General features: G+C 43.9%; 2 protein-coding genes across 3 annotated transcripts in view; both read right to left on the bottom strand.

The window, feature by feature from the left end:
• Positions 1-131: 131 nt before the first annotated feature.
• On the bottom strand, positions 132-6,330 carry LOC121630623 (caseinolytic mitochondrial matrix peptidase proteolytic subunit). The gene is made up of 7 exons (XM_041971034.1): positions 6,224-6,330; positions 4,807-4,908; positions 2,718-2,789; positions 2,386-2,482; positions 2,100-2,287; positions 1,920-2,025; positions 132-1,240 (listed from the first exon to the last, which is right to left on the bottom strand). The coding sequence occupies exons 1-7, from the start codon at positions 6,233-6,235 to the stop codon at positions 1,011-1,013; spliced, it is 807 nt and encodes a 268-aa protein (XP_041826968.1). The 5' UTR covers positions 6,236-6,330; the 3' UTR covers positions 132-1,010.
• Positions 6,331-11,818: 5,488 nt separating this feature from the next.
• Positions 11,819-18,829, bottom strand: part of slc16a3a (solute carrier family 16 member 3a) — a 33,609-nt gene continuing 26,598 nt past the window's right edge. For both annotated transcript variants that reach the window (XM_041970764.1, XM_041970773.1), the window contains exon 6: positions 11,819-14,993. In XM_041970764.1, the coding sequence (XP_041826698.1) occupies positions 14,599-14,993 (395 nt within the window). In that variant the 3' untranslated portion in view covers positions 11,819-14,598. The remainder of the gene's footprint in view (positions 14,994-18,829) is intronic.

Here is an 18,829-nt window from a genome sequence, read left to right as displayed (position 1 = left end):
TTTATGATGGTTTGATGAAAGTTATTTTGGTCAAAACTAGGTAATATCCAGCTGTTACTGGATGGAAAGTTGCTATGTTGCCTTCAGACAACATGGAAACATGATGGAATCAACATGGCTGCAGGAAATGTTGACATTGTGTTTCAGTTTATTTAGTGTTAAAATCTGATTTTCCATACATTTTCCTCCAATTACAGAATGAATTCAGACACATTCTCTGCCTCTAGAAAAAGGAGGGTAGAAAAACTGCTTCATACAGCTCCTTCAGGGTTGAGAAGCAGCATCACGCATGTCAGGAAAGATCCAGAAACCTTCATGAAACGATCAAACTGTTCAGTTTGATCATCGGTTCAATGGTTCAGTAAAAGCTGGGATCTTTGTTTTTATGTAGAAAGTTAGAAAATGAAGCTTAGACTCTACTGGATGTTTATTTTAAAGAGCTGTTTGGTGCGCTGCCTCCAGACATGAAACCCTGTGAAAGGGCACATTTCAATACTTTTATATTTAAATTATATTTAAAATCTGGTTTTTACTCCTGCATCATTATGGTTACTCGCAGGCAACGAAAAGAGACACTTAGTAAAAGATTTCTTTAGATTATGTTTATTTCGTCTCTCTGATGATAGAAAAACACTGAGCATGTTTTTGTTTGGGTCGGGGGGACCGTTTCATCCTGGGGGGAAGGACTGTGTGAATGAGAAAATAACCGGAGAAAAATGCCATTTTCTTCCCTGTGAGGATGTTTATTACAAATGAGACGAGCAAATAAAGGACGTGTTCCCTGAAGTCACGTTCAGCTCCGCCTGTAAAACTGCTGTTGGGTCAGAACCAACCTCTGTGGAGGACAAACGGACCACAGCTGACTGGATTTCAGTCAGAACTCCAAACCAGATGCTGGGGAGGAGAGACCTACGTAAGACGAGAGAAGCTCCGCGGAGGCTCGGCTGGCTCTAACCGGGCCGGGTTGGCAAGGAGCAGCTTGCAGATCTCAACACACCACTGTGGACAGTTCATGGCTCAGGTTTGTAAGAGGAGGGGGTGTTAGTCCCTGGGGAGGCCTGCTCTGGCTCACTGGACTCTGGCTGTGGTGAGGGACTGGATGCTTCTGCCACCGACTTCTTCTGCACCAGTTCTGGCTCATCCTGGCCCGCCTGTGGTGGATGGACCAAGACACGGTCGATGAGGCCGAAGTCCTGGGCCTCCATGGGGCTCATGTAGCGGTCCCGCTCCATCACACTCTCTGAAAGAGAAATCACCATCCTTAACCAGAAGCTTCTGTTTTAGCTAATAAACACCAGTTCCAGCCCAACACCTGTACATCAATACCATCAATACCATCAGCTGGAATACGCTTCACCTCTCCCTGGTACAAACCCAATATTCCCCCCACATGATCCAAACATCCAGCAGACACAGAACCACCACCGCTCTAAAAATGTTCCAGTACCACAGCGAGCAACCTTGGAGCAATTCTGGACCTGAACCTGGACCACGATCTGTCTTATGACTCACATATAAACCAGGACCACCTTCTTCCACCTACGTAATATTCCCAGAATGAGGAGCATGGTGTCTCAGCGATGCAGGAAAACTAGTTCATGGATTTGTTACTTCCAGATTGAACGATCTGGTCCAAGATGCTGCAGCCAGGATTCGAACCTGCGTCAAGGGGCTGTAGTCTCTGCATGCGAGGCGCCCGCCCCTCCCTGAACACGGGGACAGCAGGTGCGACACATTGCTTCAACGCACGTACATATCCCAGGTAATGCGGAGACGTGCTGTGGTTGGGCAAACACGTGCACAATTTGTGTGGATTGGCTGAATTTCAGGAATTCATCAGGAATCCTGGAGGGACTGGAATATCAGGCCTGTACCACTGGTTGTCATGGAGATGTGTGTCTTTAACAAAAGGGACGTACCGATTGTGTCCAGCGGCTGTCTTGTGTGTTTGGCGTAGATGTTGTTGAGCTGTCTCTTCAGCTTCAGGATCTCCTCGGCCTGGATGGCGATGTCGGTGGCCTGACCCTGGACACACAGCGCCATCGATCAGTCCCGGCGCCAGCATGTCCACGCTACGCTCAGACTGATTTATGACTTACCCTGGCGCCACCTGAGAGCTGGTGGACCATAATGCGAGCGTTGGGCAGTGAATGCCTCATGCCCGTTGTCCCTGCTGCCAGCAGCAAGCTGCCCATGCTGGCTGCCTGGCCGACACACCAGGTGGAGATGGGATTCAGGATGTACTGCATGGTGTCGTAAATGGCCAGACCTGCTGTCACCACACCACCTGGAAGGAGCATCAGTTACAACAAAAACACCTAAATCTGCTTCTTCCACTTATATTCATGAGATCCTCCAGCTGGAGGGGGTCTAAGGTGGTCTTACCTGGACTGTTGATGTACATATGAATGGGCTTGTTGTTGCTTTCTGATTGCAGGAAGAGCAGCTGGGCAATAACCAGGCTGGCCACAGAGTCATCGATCTGAGCAGGGAGACAGAAGACGGGGCAAAGGATGGGGCAGGGGACAAGAAAGAGGACAGGACAGAGGACGGGGCAGGGGACAGGACAGAGGATGGGGCAGAGGACAGGACAGAGGATGGGGCAGGGGACAGGATAGAGGACAGAACAGAAGATGGGGCAGAGGACAGAACAGAGAAGGTCATTCTCAAACTGCTGTGAAAACGTCTCCATATGTCCATGTCAGTCCAACACTTACAGGACCCATGACGCAGATGATCCTCTCCCTCAGGAGGCGGGAGTAGATGTCATACGCTCGCTCACCCCTCCCCTAGAGGAAAAAACCAAAAACAAAAGGAGAATTTCTATGAAACCTTTTAAACTGAAAAGAAGCATGTCTGGATATTTCATCCAGCAGGTGAGTTTATTTCACTCTGGTCTTTATTTGCCAGGTATGAACACATACAAGGGATTTTTTGCCGGCAGATGTTGTCACGCTAGTGAAAGTATTAAGATAAGTAAAAAAGTGTAAAAAGTAAAAAGGAATAAAATAAGTAGGAAGTAATAGATAAAACAGACTCTTATATAGTGGTGTCTACTGTATACAGAGCAATATATACAAATATAAATTACGACTACAGACAGAGTAGATGCAGTAGAGGAGCAGTAGAACATGAAACGTGAGTGATGAGAAGCAACCGGTTAGCGGTCTATCTGGTCAATAATGTGACTGCAGTGGGGAAGAAGCTGTTCCGGTTCCTATCAGCCCTGGTCTGCAGGGTTCTGAGGGCCCGTTAGTCCTGGTCTGCAGGGTTTTCAGGCGCCCGTTAGTCCTGGTCTGCAGGGTTCTGAGGCGCCCGTTAGTCCTGGTCTGCAGGGTTCTGAGGCGCCCGTTAGTCCTGGTCTGCAGGGTTCTGAGGTGCCCGTTAGTCCTGGTCTGCAGGGTTCTTAGGGCCTGTTAGTCCTGGTCTGCAAGGTTCTTAGGGCCTGTTAGTCCTGGTCTGCAGGGTTCTTAGGGCCTGTTAGTCCTGGTCTGCAGGGTTCTGAGGGCCTGTTAGTCCTGGTCTGCAGGGTTCTGAGGCACCTGCCAGACGGAAGCAGTTCAAACAGACTGTGTGCAGGGTGAGAGGAGTCCTTTATGATGTTCCCTGCCCTCCTCTGAATCCTGAATAGAGGGCAGGAGGTTCCAATGGTGCTCTGCAGTCCTCGCAGTGCTCTGTAGTCTGGTCTGGTCCTGCTTGGTGGCAGCTCCAAACCACACAGTGATGGAGGAGCACAGGACAGACTCAGTGACTGCTGGATAGACCTGCATCAGCAGCTCGCGGGGCAGCCCATGTGTCCTCAAGAGCAGGAAGCACATTCGCTGCTGGACCTTCTGAAGGATGGTTTCTCCTACCACTGCTATGCAGATGACACTCAGCTTGTCCTTTCTTTCCCACCTGACGACACAACCGTCTCATTGTGAATACCAGCATGCCTTGCTGATATCTCGGCATGGATGAAGGATCGTCACCTTCAGAATTCTGTCTAAGACTGTGCTTATTGTCTTTCCAGCCAATCCTTCCTTAACACCACAGATAAGCGTGCAGCTTGACTCTATCACGCTTGTGCCTACGTCTTCTACCAGGAATCTTGGTGTCATGGTAGACAACCAGCTGACCTTTAAGGACCATGTTGCCTTGGTTGCTCGATCTTGCCGATTTGCTCTCTACAACATCAGGAGGATCAGACCCTACCTGACTGAACACACACAACAGCTCCTGGTCCAGGCTCTGGTCATTTCAAGCTGCGTACACTTACGCCCAAGATGATATTGTGTGGTGAAATCGGGATCTTGTAATTAAACAAAGGACTACTGTAGGTAGGGGAAGGGAAAGAAACCCTGCCTCTAGCTCTACACGACAGCACCTGGGTCCACCTGGACTCACAGCAGTCTGACTACCACTTAATGATGACGTCGCTCCTGGTTGGTTTCTGCTTGTGTTGTCCTTACTCTCAGATGTAAGTCGCTTTGAAGGAAAGCGTCTGCTAAATGACTGTAGAATAGAAAAGAATAGAATAGAATAGAGCTGATGTTTGAGGAGTAAGTGGTGAGCAAGGAGGGTCAACGTCAGTGTGTGGCAGGAGGAGGAGTTACAGTGGGGAGAGGAGCAGGTGTGACGTGATCCAGTAATTCACACTAGGACGACACGCAGGAACAACACAGAAATATGGAAAAGAGATGGCGTGTTGGTCAGAAATCAAAACCAATCATGTCTCTGTGATTGGTTCTGCTATAAAAGCTGCTATAAAACCAAAATACTTTGTATGGCTCGGACCCTAAAAAAGGGTTTAAACATCTCACCCACCGTCTGCTCCACAACTATGGGTATCAGAGGACTCCTCCATATAGGACTGTGATGGATGGATCTGCTGTGTTTCAGTGCCAGCCCCCCAATACTCAACACCCTCTGAAAGACAGAAAAATAAAGTTTTTCTTAAACTCCTCAAACAATTCCAGGAATTTTCCAGGTAAAAGAGAAACACTATTACAGCGTGTCAAACTGAATATCAGTGCTTTAATAAAGATTCTCTGTCTTCAAAAGCGTTAAACATGATGGCGTTGCTCCAAAGAAGCTGCTGCCTCCATGTCTGACAGGATGACAGAAAAACTGCAGACAGACGTCAGGGTGCAGCGTTGGACCTGAGGGAAAGGGTCTATTACTTCCTTCTTTCTTTCAGTTTATGAGTAACTTTCTATTCAAAGAGCTCCAGGCTTCAAGGCAGCAGGGAGGAGACCATGTCATGGAAAATTTTCATCTGAACTCAACACTGAAGCAGATTTGTGTATTTTAACTTGACATCTGACTTTGAAGGGTTTAACATAAAGTCAACTTTCAGATATCTGTAAGTTTAACTTTTTAACAACAAAAGCAGAACCTGCAGCCCAGAAATGACATCAAGTTTTAAATCAGCTCGTCTCTGGTCAGATGAACCTGCACCGTCTCCATCCTACATTTCCCCACTGAGCTCCTTCAGACTGGAACAACCAAAACATTTTACATCTTCAAACATGTCCCTTTTTATAATTTTAAATCTATACTGACAGACCTGGAGATGTGATCACTGGCCTGTCACTGCACTTAGTTTCTGTATATGTTTTTGTTGTTGTTTTTTGTTTTCTTCTTCTTCTGCTTTTTAAGTATACAGATTTCCTAATTCCACAGCTGAAATGTGTTAGATGTTTGATCTGAAGTCAGATCAGATCACAATCAGATTCCTCTGTGATCGATCAGATTCCTCTGTCTTCTCTGATGTATCTGAACCTGCAGAAGCTCATGTCTAATCAAACCTTCTCGGTCTGTTTCTGTCTGAATGCCAGCAGGCAGCCGGGGTTCAGGGCAGTTTTCATTATCCTGACATTATGCTGAACTAACCCAGACATTTCAAGCGATTTTATTGTAGATCAATAACAACATCCTAAAAGTGACAGCAGGAGATTTTGCTGGAGGTTTGTTTACATTTGCATTTCTAGAGCAGGCATTGACGCAGTCATGTACAGAAATGTAACTAGTTTATCTAGGAGCCAATTTATGCAGATCACTGGTAACTGTGCTGGTTTAGAAGCTGATACATGTTCAGGGGCGATGCCTTCACACGTTACACAACTAGCTAACCAGCTCCCACGTCAGATAACGTTAACGGTCACATCCGGTTTTATATCAGCTTCATGTCTGAAATTTCCCGCTAACCGACACAATAAATGACAGAAGTTGTTCTACTTACTCGAAGCAGCATTTTGTAAAACTAGTTGAACTTCTTTCCCCCTCTGTATGACCCCAGTAACACCGGAAACAGTTCCGTGACGACTTCCTCCTCCTACTTCTTCTTCGTATGTCATTGAAGACATTAGCGCCACAATGAGTATTCTATGGGGACGGAAAAAAGAGCCGTTTTTATAAATAATTAATTAAATATTTCATAAATTAAATAAATATGCAACTGAAAAAAAAATACAGAAAATGTATATATCACAATGGTTCTCTTATTTATTTAATGACACTTTTTTTTTATTTATCCTCACAGACCCACCACCTTACCGTGGTGGAGGAGTTTGCACATCCTGAAGATCCTAGGAGCTGGAGGGAGTAGATGGTGCCCTGGCTCCTGGGATGTGCGTCTGGAACACCGAGTTGGTTGTCAGGTGGGGCCTGGTCCTCCTGGGCATGGTGCGGGCCCCCTGCCTTTGGTGCTGAACATGGATTGTCCATGACCAACACCATTTTTCAAGCATAAGAGTGTCCACATGTGCACCTGGCACCAGGACACTCAAGGCCACAGTTCGATGACCGACTTTGTAGTCATATCATCAAACTTGTGGCCACATGTCGTGGACATTTGGGTGAAGAGGGGGGTAGAGCTGTCAGCTGATCACCACCTGGTGGTGAATTGGCTCAGATAGTGGGAAAGGATGCCTTGATACTCCTACACCTATTGGGAGCTTCAACTCCCATCTCCGGCAGAGCTTCAACCATGTCCCGGCTGAGGCGGAGGACACTGAGTCCAAGTGGGCTGTGTTCCGTGCCTCTACTGCTGAGGCGGCTAACATGACCTGTGGCCGTAAGGTTTGGCCTGTGGTACTCCAGAGGCAGCTGATGGGTATTGGCGGGCTAAGCGGAACGGGACTTCGGCAGTCACTGAGGCAAAAACTTGGGCATGGGAGGAGTTTGGAGAGGCCATGGAGAATGACTTCTAAACGACTTTGAGAAGACTCTGGTCCACCATCTGGCGGCTCAGGAGGGGGAAGCAGTGTTCCATCGACACTGTGTACAGTGGGGATGGGGGGCTGCTGGCCTCGACTTGGGGCTTTGTGGGTCGGTGGAGGGAATACTTCGAAGAGCTCTGTAACCTGGTAGAGCTGTTTTACTCTTTGTGTGGTTTGCTGTGGGCATGTCTGTGTGGGTATGGTGAACCAGGTGCTTTAATTCTGCTTAGGGAAACACTACTCTATTTAAGTACATACAATACTGTGGTTCTCTGTGGCTTGGTGAACTGTCTCCAGGAAACTGCAAATTTGATGCAACACATTTTACATTGTATTTATTTTACTCTTGACTTGTACTTATTTTACTCTGTTTATACTGAAATACTTTATGGACATTAATCTCTCTGTGGCTTGGTGAACTCTTTGTCCAGTTGTGCCTGGTGGGGGAACTGCAGGCTTTACACAGGAGGAGGAACGTTATGGGTTGGTGGTCCGTGCTGTCTCACCGAAACCCAGCACAAATTTAAGCTTTTTCGGCCTGCTGTACTGCTTTGCTACAAACCGATGACGGGTAGTAACTGACCAAATTTCCTCCACTGACTCTTCCCCCTTTCGGCCAATAGCACACTGGCACTTAAGAACCTTTTCCCTCTTTTTACTAGTGTTTGGAACTTTTTGTAATAAACCTACTTTTTGAACTTGGTTCTGACTCTGAACATTTTGTCCACTTTTTACTAGTTGGTCAGAAGTACCGGCGTTACACCTCCTCAATCCCAGAATGACACGACGACGAGGAAGCAGAGCCGGGGGACCCTGTCACGGTTTCTCCTATTTATGGGGAAGACCTTGCTGAGTCGAAATTTCTTAAGACTCTGGATGCTGTAGGGCTGTCTTGGCTGACATGCCTCTGCAGCATTGAGTGGACATCTGGGACAGTTCCCCTGGACTGACAGACTGGGGTGGTGGTCTCCCTCTTCAAAAGGGGGGAACTGGAGGGTGTGCTCCAACTACAGGGGGATCACACTCTTCAGCTTCCCTGATCTATTTAGGGGCCTTGGAGAGGAGGGTCCGTCGAATATTCAAACCTCGGATTGAGGAGGAGCAGTGTGGTTTTCAGGCAGGTCGTGGAACAGTAGACCAGCTCTACACCCTCTTCAGGGTCTTGGAGAGGGCAAGGAAGTTTGGTCAACCAATCTACATGTGCTTTGTAGACTTGGAGAAGGCATTCGACCGTGTCCCCCGGGGACTCCTGCTGCAGGTGCTCTGGGAGTATGGAGTGATGGACCCCCTTGTATGGGCTGTCCCTATACGACCGGTGCCAGAGCTTGGTCCACATTGTCGGCAATAAATCAGATTAGTTTCCATTAAGGGTTGGACTCTGCCAAGTCTGCCTTTTGTCACAGATTTCTAGGTGGTGCTGAAGCACTGAGGGGGATCCAGTTTGGTGGCCTCAGGATCGGGTCTCTGCTCTTTGCGGATGATGTGGTTCTGTTGGCCTCATCAGGCCGTGATCTTTAGTTCTCACTAGAGCGATTTGCAGCAGTGTGAAGCGGCTGGGATGGGAATCAGCACCTCTAAATCTGAGACCAGGGTCCTCAGCCGGAAAAGGGCGGAGTTCTTCTCCAGGTTGGGAATGAGGTCCTGCCCCAAGTGCAAGAGTTCAAGTATTGTTTTGGTGAAGTAAAGGAAGGATGGAGTGGGAGATCGACAGGCAGCTCGGTGCAGCTTCTGCAGTGATGCGGACTCTGCATCGGTCTATTGTGATGAAGAAGGAACTGAGCCATAAGGCAAAGCTCTCGATTTACCGGTCGATTTCTACGTTCCTACCCTCACCTATGGTCCTGAGCTGTGGGTAGTGACCGAAAGAACCAGATCATGAATACAAATGGCCAAAATGAGTTTTCTCCGGAGAGTGGCCAGGGTCTCCCTTAAGCCTGGTACACACATAATGATTTTTGGGCTGTTTTTGCCTCTTCCTGACCTCGGCCAGCAAACACCCGATCATTGTGAGATTTCTCTGTCCAATTATTATTTGGTTTGAGGTGTGTTATGAGCCGATTTGCCGCAATAATCAGCTCCAAAACTGGTCAAAGCCGACAAACAGAAATATTGATCATATTCAATATATCAGTGCCAATTTCTGAGGAACGCTGACGACTCGTGCATTGTGACTGCATGGATGGTGACGTGGTATGGAATGTAACCAATCAGAGAGCGAGCTGGCTGGGGAACAAGGAAGTAAATAAAGTCCGTGTTTATGCCGTCTCCAGTCTGTTATTTTTTTCAGTTCTGGCTTTTTCTGTTAACAATAGTCCCAAGACCACCATCATTCCCTCGTCCTATATATCCCCTTCCATGCTGTGTGCTGTGTTTTCCGATTGTTACTACGTTTCTTCTTCTTTGTTTTTTGCTGGTTGTTGCTATGGTTCTTCTATGTTTTGATGTCTGTCCGGCTCAGAGGACTAGACCGTAGATGAGTTGTGGGACAGTATCGTTATGTGTGTGTTGTTCTGTGATTAGATTATCGGCGCACACCACACACATTATGATCAAAACTGTTAAATGCCTGATTTTTTATCTTCACATGTGAGGTTTCGAACCGCTAAAAAATCTCATAAGAATAAAAAAATCGTTATGTGTGTACCAGGCTTTAGAGATAGGGTGAGAAGCTCGGTGATCCAGGAGGGGCTCAGAGTAGAGTCGCTGCTTCTCCACATCAAGAGGATCCAGATGAGGTGGCTTGGGCATCTGGTCAGGATGCCTTCTGCACGCCTCCCTGGTGAGGTGTTCCGGACATGTCCCAGCGGGAGGAGGTCCCGGGGAAGACCCAGGACACGCTGGAGGGACTACATCTCTCAGCTAGCCTGGGAACGCCTCGGGATTCCCTCGGATGAGCTGATGAATGTTGCTGGGAAGAGAGAAGTCTGGGTTTCCCTGCTTAGGCAGCTTCACCTGCTACTCAACTTCAGATAAGCAGAAGAAAATGGATGGATGGATGGATTATTTATTCATTTGTTTCTGTATATTTATTTACACTTTTATTTACATAACAGTTTTTTTCTATTATGCAAAACTTTTATTTCATAGTACCTATGGAGAGAGGTTTTACTCACAAGTCCATAAAAGAATAAATAAAGAAATGTATACATTTTCTGTGAAATGAATAAATAGATAAATCTTACTTATAAATCTTACTTACTCACTGTTATCTTACTTATTTAAAGGCACTTTTATTTCATATGTTCATGGAAGTTGAACCACTGACTCAGTTATTCGGGTTGATCTTCAATTAAATGATTCACATGGTTTGATAAAATAAAAAATCATCAAAATATATTTTTAAGGTTGTCTTTTCTTTTCTTTTTTTTACCTGGATATATTTACTCTAACTGATTAGATTTTATAGCTGATGAGCAAAACATTTTTTTTTTTAAAACACACACCTGTCATTCAACAAAAGACATTAAACAATCCCAGCTTTCCTTATTTTTCTTTTGCTAAGTTACACTAAACATAAAAACCCAGTCATTATTCTTCTCTACAGAAGTCGGCCATCACCATAGTTACGGACAGATCCATCACTCACCCAGCTGTCGTGTTACATTTGGTGCTTTTTCCTGACATGCTGTTCCCATTCTAACTGACTGAAGACGGAAAGGGTCTGTAACATGTGATTAATGTTCTGCTCCAGCTGATCCTGATTCCCATACAGCTTTTCTGTTTGACAGAAAATTGTCTTATTTTATTTGTTAATTTATGATTTTAAATGCGCTTTGGTCTTGGTCTGGATTCTGTTCACATCTGGCTTCTTCTTTGCATGATGGAGCTTTAACCTGCATTTGTGGATTTCAGGGTGAACTGTATTCATAGACAGTGGCTTTTGGAAGTCTTCCTGAGTCCATGTAGTGGTTTCCAGTAAAGAATCATGTCTGCTTTTAATGCAGAAGCTCACCAGCACCCAGCCTAGTCCCATGCATACAGAGATTCCTCCTGATTCTCTGAATCTTCTGATGATATTCTACACTGTAGATGGTGGATCTTCAAAGTCTGAGAAGCATTTTCGTGAAATTGTTCCATAGTTTTAGATCCAGTTTGCCTCTGAACCTCTGTCCATCTTTCCATCTGAGAGACTCTGCCTCTCTGAAGTGCTCCTTTTATACCCAGTCATGTTACTGACCTGTTGCCATGTAACCTGATTAGTTGTCAAATGCTCCTCCAGGTGTTTCTGGTTTGTACCAGTTACTTTTCCAGCCTTTTGATGCTCCTGTTCCAACGTATTCCATCAGATTCACTATCAGCTTGTATTTTCAATCACATGGTGAAACGTTTCAGTTTCATCCTCTGATGTGATGTTGACCTTCTACTGGGAATAAAATATAAGGTGATGAGATCTGAAAATCATTGCTTCTTTTTTTTTTTTTGACTTTACGTTTTACACAGAGTCCTGACTTATTTGTTATTAGGGTTTTATAGAAAATAATTTTAGAGTGGATTTACAATCAGATCCTCCTTTCATTTCTTTGTCTGAACAAAATTAAAAGATCTGTATTTATTTAATCTCTCTTTTAGAATAAATGTTAAGAACTATGATGAAACTCAAAGAGCACTCCAAATAGTTAGACAACAAAAATATCCTTTAATATTCTGTTTAAACACACAAAGAACACAGATGTTACAAAACATTTAGGCAGTACGAGTTCAAGACAAAACATCAAATCTCTAATGATGAGAGACACGATGCTTCTTTGAGCAGTAAGCTACATCTGAGACAACATGTTGTTCCACAAATACTCTTCTTGTTGATGTGCAGTGTTGTTCAGCTCTGAAAGCAAACAGTCACACAAACAAGCCTGACAATAACACGCCAAAGTAAATGTGCATTTATTTACCACATCTAACAGGATTAAGTCAGGATGGAATGGAAAATATCATTTTAAAAAATTACTTTTGACTTATTTAATTGCAGGCAGAATAAACCCAAAATATTTTATGTTTTTCACCAATTTAATCTAATTTGTTTAGAAAAACAGAAAAAACATAGAATATTCATTCCAGACCTGCAACACATTATAAAAACAAAGATAGTTGGGGCAGAGGCAGTCTGGGGCTGGTGATGACATTAAATAAAAAAAATCATGTTTTTTGATGATTGTGATCAGCGGGATCCATGTAAAACCGGTAAAGCTAAACAGACTCTGAGGAATGGGGTGAATTCAAAAGATGGCAGTATGCAAGGTGAGGTAAAACCTCAGGAGCTGAAGGAGAAGGAGGTAGATTAGTCTTTGAGGATCAAAGATGTTCAGAGGAGAAACAGGAACTTATTAAACTGTTTCAAAACAAAGTTCCTCAAAGAAAACCTGAAAGGGTTTCTTTCCTTTCATTAAACCATTCAATCACTCTGGAGGAATTACAGTGTGTAAAGATAAAGGGAAAAAGTCTAAACTGGACCAGTCCCTGCAAAATATGTGGAAAACGATCTCTCTCTCTCTCTCTGATCCCTCAGATGGACCTGCATCATCCATCGGACCAGCTAACGGAACCCCATGAACAAGGATTAACATGGAAATTATCATTAACTATAATACAGAGTTACATTCACAGATTACTTTGTTGAACAGAAAGAAAGCTGCTGGTCCAGAATTCCAGAGGCAGCGTCAACTTCTCAAGACTGGGAGGCATCTGGGATGGACCATCACCCAGTGGAAACCTGGACTGTGGCCAGACCACTGAGTATTCCAGATCTTTCTTAGAAGAAACAGAGGAAAGAGCAAAAAGAGCATCCAGACTGGTGTCAGGAACAAGTCCAAAAGCCTGGTTCTGATAGTATGAAGTCGGACCAGGGTTCTGACGGTACAGGATCGGACCAGGGTTCTGACAGTACGGGGTCTAGCCAGGGTTCTGACGGTAAGGGGTCGGACCAGGGTTCTGACAGTACGGGGTCTAGCCATGGTTCTGACGGTAAGGGGTCGGACCAGGGTTCTGACAGTAAGGGGTCGGACCAGAGTTCTGACGGTACAGGGTCGGACTAAGGGTTCTGACGGTAAGGGGTGGGACCAGAGTTCTGACGGTACAGGGTCGGACAAGGGTTCTGACGGTAAGGGGTCAGACCAGGGTTCTGACGGTAAGGGGTCGGACTAAGGGTTCTGACGGTAAGGGGTCGGACCAGAGTTCTGACGGTACAGGGTCGGACCAGGGTTCTGACGGTAAGGGGTCGAACTAAGGTTCTGTTGGTATGGGGTCTAGCCAGGGTTCTGTTGGTATAGGGTCGGACCAGGGTTCTGATGGTACAGGATCGGACCAGGGTTCTGACGGTACAAGATCGGACCAGGGTTCTGACGGTACGAGGTCAGACCAGGGTTCACTGAACCAGTTTTTCTCGAAAGTTGCAGGTCTGAGATGTAAAATGAAGGAATATTGACGGATGAAGTTGATGAGACCAAACATGAAACATCTTTCTGCTGTCTGCAAAGTAATAAATCAGCTATTTGAATCACAGCATTTCCACGTTTGTCCCAACTTCCTCCGATTTAGGCCGTAAACATCACAGCAATGACCGATGTGGAGAACAACTGGACCAAGTCAGGAGTCACAAAGCGACCACAAGACCAGCAACAGTTCTCACGCAGCTGCAACACTGAAACTTCTAACACCATTTAACCTGCCTGAGCTACAGCAGCACAGATACTCTCTGCTTCAGTTACAACATGTAAAGAAAAGAAAGTTAATTTAAGCCTTAACGGTCATGTTTTTACATACACAGTGAGATGTAAGCTTGTCTGACACTGAAAAGCAGCGTGTTAGGGTTAGGATTGTTAAAGGTTAAAGCTGGGATGATCCTGAACTTCTTGTCTTTATAACGAATACCATGAAGAGGTAATACCCCAGCAGGCATTCATCTCTCATCCCATGTTGGAACATCAGATCTTATTAAAGAAGATGTCAAATAGGTAAACTTATCTTCTTAAAAAAAAAAAAAAAAAAAAGATTGCACTTTCTGTGTGTACACTTATTGTCCTTCTGATGGTCTGGTGAAGGTTTTTAATTTTCCTCATTTGATTGTTTATCCATTTGTACTGAAAGGTTTTCTCATGTGATTTGTTGACAAAAATGCACCAATACAGGATCTTGACAACATTATCCTTTAACTTTATTTGGTGGTAGCCACATCTAGAACCAGACACCTCTGGCAGAAACACATGGCAGTGCTGTCACTGAGCTCTTCTGTCCCTCTATCATTAGTCTCAGCACACTGGCTTAACTTAGTACTTCACATGGCAGTGGCATCAGCTGCAGCCCCACGTGCAAAAAACACAAACATCTTAATAACACACTGAATTATGGGGCGTGTGGGGTTGGAGGTCATCGAGCTGTCTGGTTAGTAAAGCCTCACATGACCTCACAGACATGTTTCAGGACTCGGAGCCATGCTGCCATTTTGTTGTGGTTCTTTCAAGAATCTCTCCACCTCCTCCGAGTTCACGGCTACACTGTTTGGCCTGATGTCATCTTTGTCCGTCCTGTCTCTGTCCTCCTCCTCCTTTATCGCCTCCTTCTCGTGCTCCTCTCTGGCTCCTTTCTCCACCTCATCGTTCCCCTCGGCACCTTTGCTGCACACCTTTGTGAAGGAGTCATCCGTCACTGTGATGCTCTCGGGGTTGTCAGCAGGCGCAGACGGCTTCGTTTTAATAAAGAGGAAGTTGCAAGTAGCCAAAACCACAGCAGAGAGCACAACCTCACTTCCTGCCAGCAGGAACACGTACATGTAGTTCTTGGTAGCATCAAGCAGTCGGCCTGAGAAAGATAAACACATACATGAGGAAACAGACATCAGTGCAGTTTGCATTCAAAAGCTTCCACTCAAAAAACAAACCACACATTGGAGTCGACTGCTCACAGAAAGGCTGGTCATTGGCATTCAGCAGGTCTTAACTGTGCACAGACACCTTAGATTGCTTTCCTCTGAATTCATTTAGTAATTTGACAAAGGAAGATTATCTACTTTTAATACATTTTTTTTTGCCTCTGTTGGTAAAAATCTGTCTCAACAAATTTGTCCACCAGGGGGTGCTAATTATAGATTATCTCTTAAAAATAAGTATCCCAGCTCATGCTACCTCAAGACATAAACAAGATGAAATGTTCATACACAGCTGGTGCAAAAGGAATCCATATAATTAACCTATCTATACAGCATGACATTGTTCCAAAACAGACTAAGGTGGCAAAAATAATACCAGTATATAAGTCTGGGGATAAAATGATATTCAAAATTACAGACCCATATCAATTTACCAACTCTGTCTGAAGTACTAGAAAGAGTGGTCTACTCAAGACTGGTGGAATATTTGGAAAAACACAATATACTGGTATCTTCAGAATATGTCTTTAGGAAACATAGCAGCTCGTGTATGGCTATTTTAGATCTGGTTGAGAAAATACTAATAGAGGAGAATTTGGTATTGGTGTCTTTCTTGATCCCACAAAGGTATTCGATATAATTTATTATATAGTTTTACTTAAAAAGTTGTGTAATTACGGCATCAGGGGCATAGCACTCCAATGGTTCAGGGACTATGTTTAAGGAAGACAACCATTTTTTAACATAAATAGGGCAAATTCAGGAATGGAAAATATAGTCTTTGGGGCCCCCATTTGTTTATTGTTTATATGAATTATTGTGGGTTTTTTTTGTTTCTTTTTTTTGTAGCAATATTCAAAAAATACTTTTTGCAAATTACACAAATTTGTGTCACAAACATATAGATCAGCTTGAAAAGCTCTTAAATGAGCAACTAGCTAAGGTAAATACTTGGTTTAAATGTAACAAATTATCTTTAAACATTAGTAAAACATATTATATTGTTTTCTGTACGAACATTTTCTGTTTTAAAAAGAAATCTAAAGCGCAAACTACTGGAGTGTCATGCATCTGATGGGTTTGTGGCCTAGATACTTTAGGGCTTAAACTGCTGCTTTTTTACATGAATTAAAGTGAGGATACGAAGGTACATACTGTACGTCATTTACCTAGACAATGGTGTATTGCATTTGTTTGAAGATCATGCTCGAAAACCAAGATATGCATGTCTCTTATTACAGTTGTACATTGTGACTGTGACTGCCTTGCCCTGTAAGTTTATTGTAATGGGACTTGTGAGTTCACATACTCACGAGACCCCATCACGTGTAGCTCCAACTGCCTGTGGGATGGTCTCATTTTGTGGTATTGTTTGACAAGGGTCAGCAGATTTCTGAAATTCCCGATAATAATAATAATAATAATAATAATCATTATTATTATTATTGTTATTATTATTATTATTATTATTATTATTATTATTATTATTATTATTATAACAATGTCCATCCAAAACCTTCAACTGGAGCTAAACCAGATTAATGTCAGTGCTATATTATACTATGTGTCAGGTGGTGGTGTGCTGGACATCTGTTTTATAAGCTTCCAGCTTCTGAGGGAGACCTTTTTTCACAATGAAACATGGTAGGAGCAATAACCAGTTTGTATGTGTGAAATTGTGAAAATAAATCAAATCAAATCAACTATACTGTAGATCTACTTGCAATGTTCCCTACGGCGCCATGTTGGGCCCTCTATTGTTCAGCATCTACATGCTCCAACTAGCTCTGCTCATGGAAACAAACCAAAAAGCTGATCATATGTTGACGACACTCAGCTCTATATAACTGTCTCACCAGGGGACTGGTCCCAGACAAAGCTTCAGTTTCTGTCTTGGTCAAATCAACATGTGGATGTTCCAGAAGTTTCTTCAGCTAAATCAGTGGCTCCCAAACTTTTTGTGCAGGGCCCCCTTCTCATCTGCAAAATAATGTCCCCCCTACTACCACCCGCACCGAGATGCTTACAAAGAAACATACAAAGAAATGTGCCATGAAATAGTGTTTAGTTTATTGGCTGCTACTTGAAACCATGTTAGTGGAAAAAGGAATTATCAATTCCTCTGCTATAGTGTGAGGCATTTTAAACCAGGAAACTCAACAAACTGCTTCCGGTGAGCTTTCAATGAGACGGATGCTGCTTTAGTGAAAAAAAAATCTGCTACCACAGTGACTGGCAGTTGAGTAAGTATTTCTAAAGTAATTAGCAGGTTTTTCTTTGTGTTCTGGATGAGAAAACCCCAAGTGGTGTTGTAACTTGTTTGGCTTCGTACTGTCAGATATTGATATTGGAGACATACAACAAACTGTGGTCTCTCTTCATTACCCACCACTGACAATTACCTTTACTTGACATTACCTGGTCAAGCCTGGTGCGAAATATGTCTCATCATATTTTCTTTTCTTTTTATTAATCTCTGTTGATTTATCATCATTTTCCCATTGATACTTTCACAAATTTGTCTAATTTTCTTAGCACTGCAAAAACTATACATTAAGTTTTATTTAGTCTTGCTGCACCCACCCCTGTCATAATGCCCAGCGGTAAGCCAAGAGGCTGTGTGCTTTGGGATTAACAACTCTACGGCCTACAATTAGCCACCTTTCATTTTTAAATGCAGCCATTACCTGCCAGACTTGTAGTTCACAGGCGTGGACATGCTCAGATCAGGGGGTAGCCTGGAAGCCTCAGATGTCTACTATGAGCTTTTCTCCTGAGTAGGGACTGGATGGGGCTTTAAAAATGCACTGTATTGTATCAGTCATCACAAATAGCCTATGCGCTTTTGACTATCGCTCACATTTTTCACCTACACTTTATTCAGCATTGTTCATGTGTGAAATGGTTCGCGTTCGCACAGTCATCGTAATATTGTACACATAACCTGCTTTCAAATGAGAGATAATCATCCCCATTTTACTTTTGTGGAAACAGAAAAGTGTATCCAAAAATAATTTTGGTCCGCACCCTATTGTGTTATTGTTGAAAACAGCATAGGCAAGTTGAGGATTATTTTGTACAAAATAATGGCTAAACAGTCAACAGGCATTACGTCTTCTTTCCACATAGTCTGCAGGTTAGAGTGTATACTGTACAGGGTATAGGCCCAACAGAATATGTGAAATGATACCTACACAATGTTATAATAACACGGACTGCCTTTTCTCGTGTACTGTAGGGCAATCGTAACTGTAAATTGCTGTGATATGCAGCCTTGAATTACACTGGGACCGTAGCACGGTCAAAAATATGGTTACTATTAAAAAAAACACTACTGTATGCAGCTTGTTTAATCAGAAACAGCGACGGAGAGTTCTTAAACCACAAAAAGAAGCACATCAGGTGGTTGTGTGGATGCTCACAGCACACAGCAGACAAACAATGCTGTTGTCCACGGTGCTGAAGGAAAGAGAACAGATCATGGATTTGGAAGATTTTTAGGGCTCCCGCTAAAGTATCAGCTGAATCTCTTTAGGGGAACTCTTCCGCCTGTCAGGGGAGCCAAGCTCCCCTTAACTCCCCCATAATTCGAACCCTGCATGCAGCACTTTGTGTGACTGTGGAAACTGTAAGTGTGCTATATAAATAAAACTTAACTGCAGCGACTGCCTCTGTTGCAAGCTCTCGTCAGGTCCACTGTTTGCATGGCTGCTGTTTTTCTTATCAGTGATTCCACTTTCATAACTGTTAGTCCACATATTCCTGGTGC

The sequence above is a fragment of the Melanotaenia boesemani genome, chromosome 2 (assembly GCF_017639745.1).
Source record: "Melanotaenia boesemani isolate fMelBoe1 chromosome 2, fMelBoe1.pri, whole genome shotgun sequence".
Classification (NCBI taxonomy): domain Eukaryota; kingdom Metazoa; phylum Chordata; class Actinopteri; order Atheriniformes; family Melanotaeniidae; genus Melanotaenia; species Melanotaenia boesemani.
The sequence above is the reverse complement of the archived record's forward strand: the minus strand, read 5'-3'. Positions and strand labels throughout refer to the sequence as shown.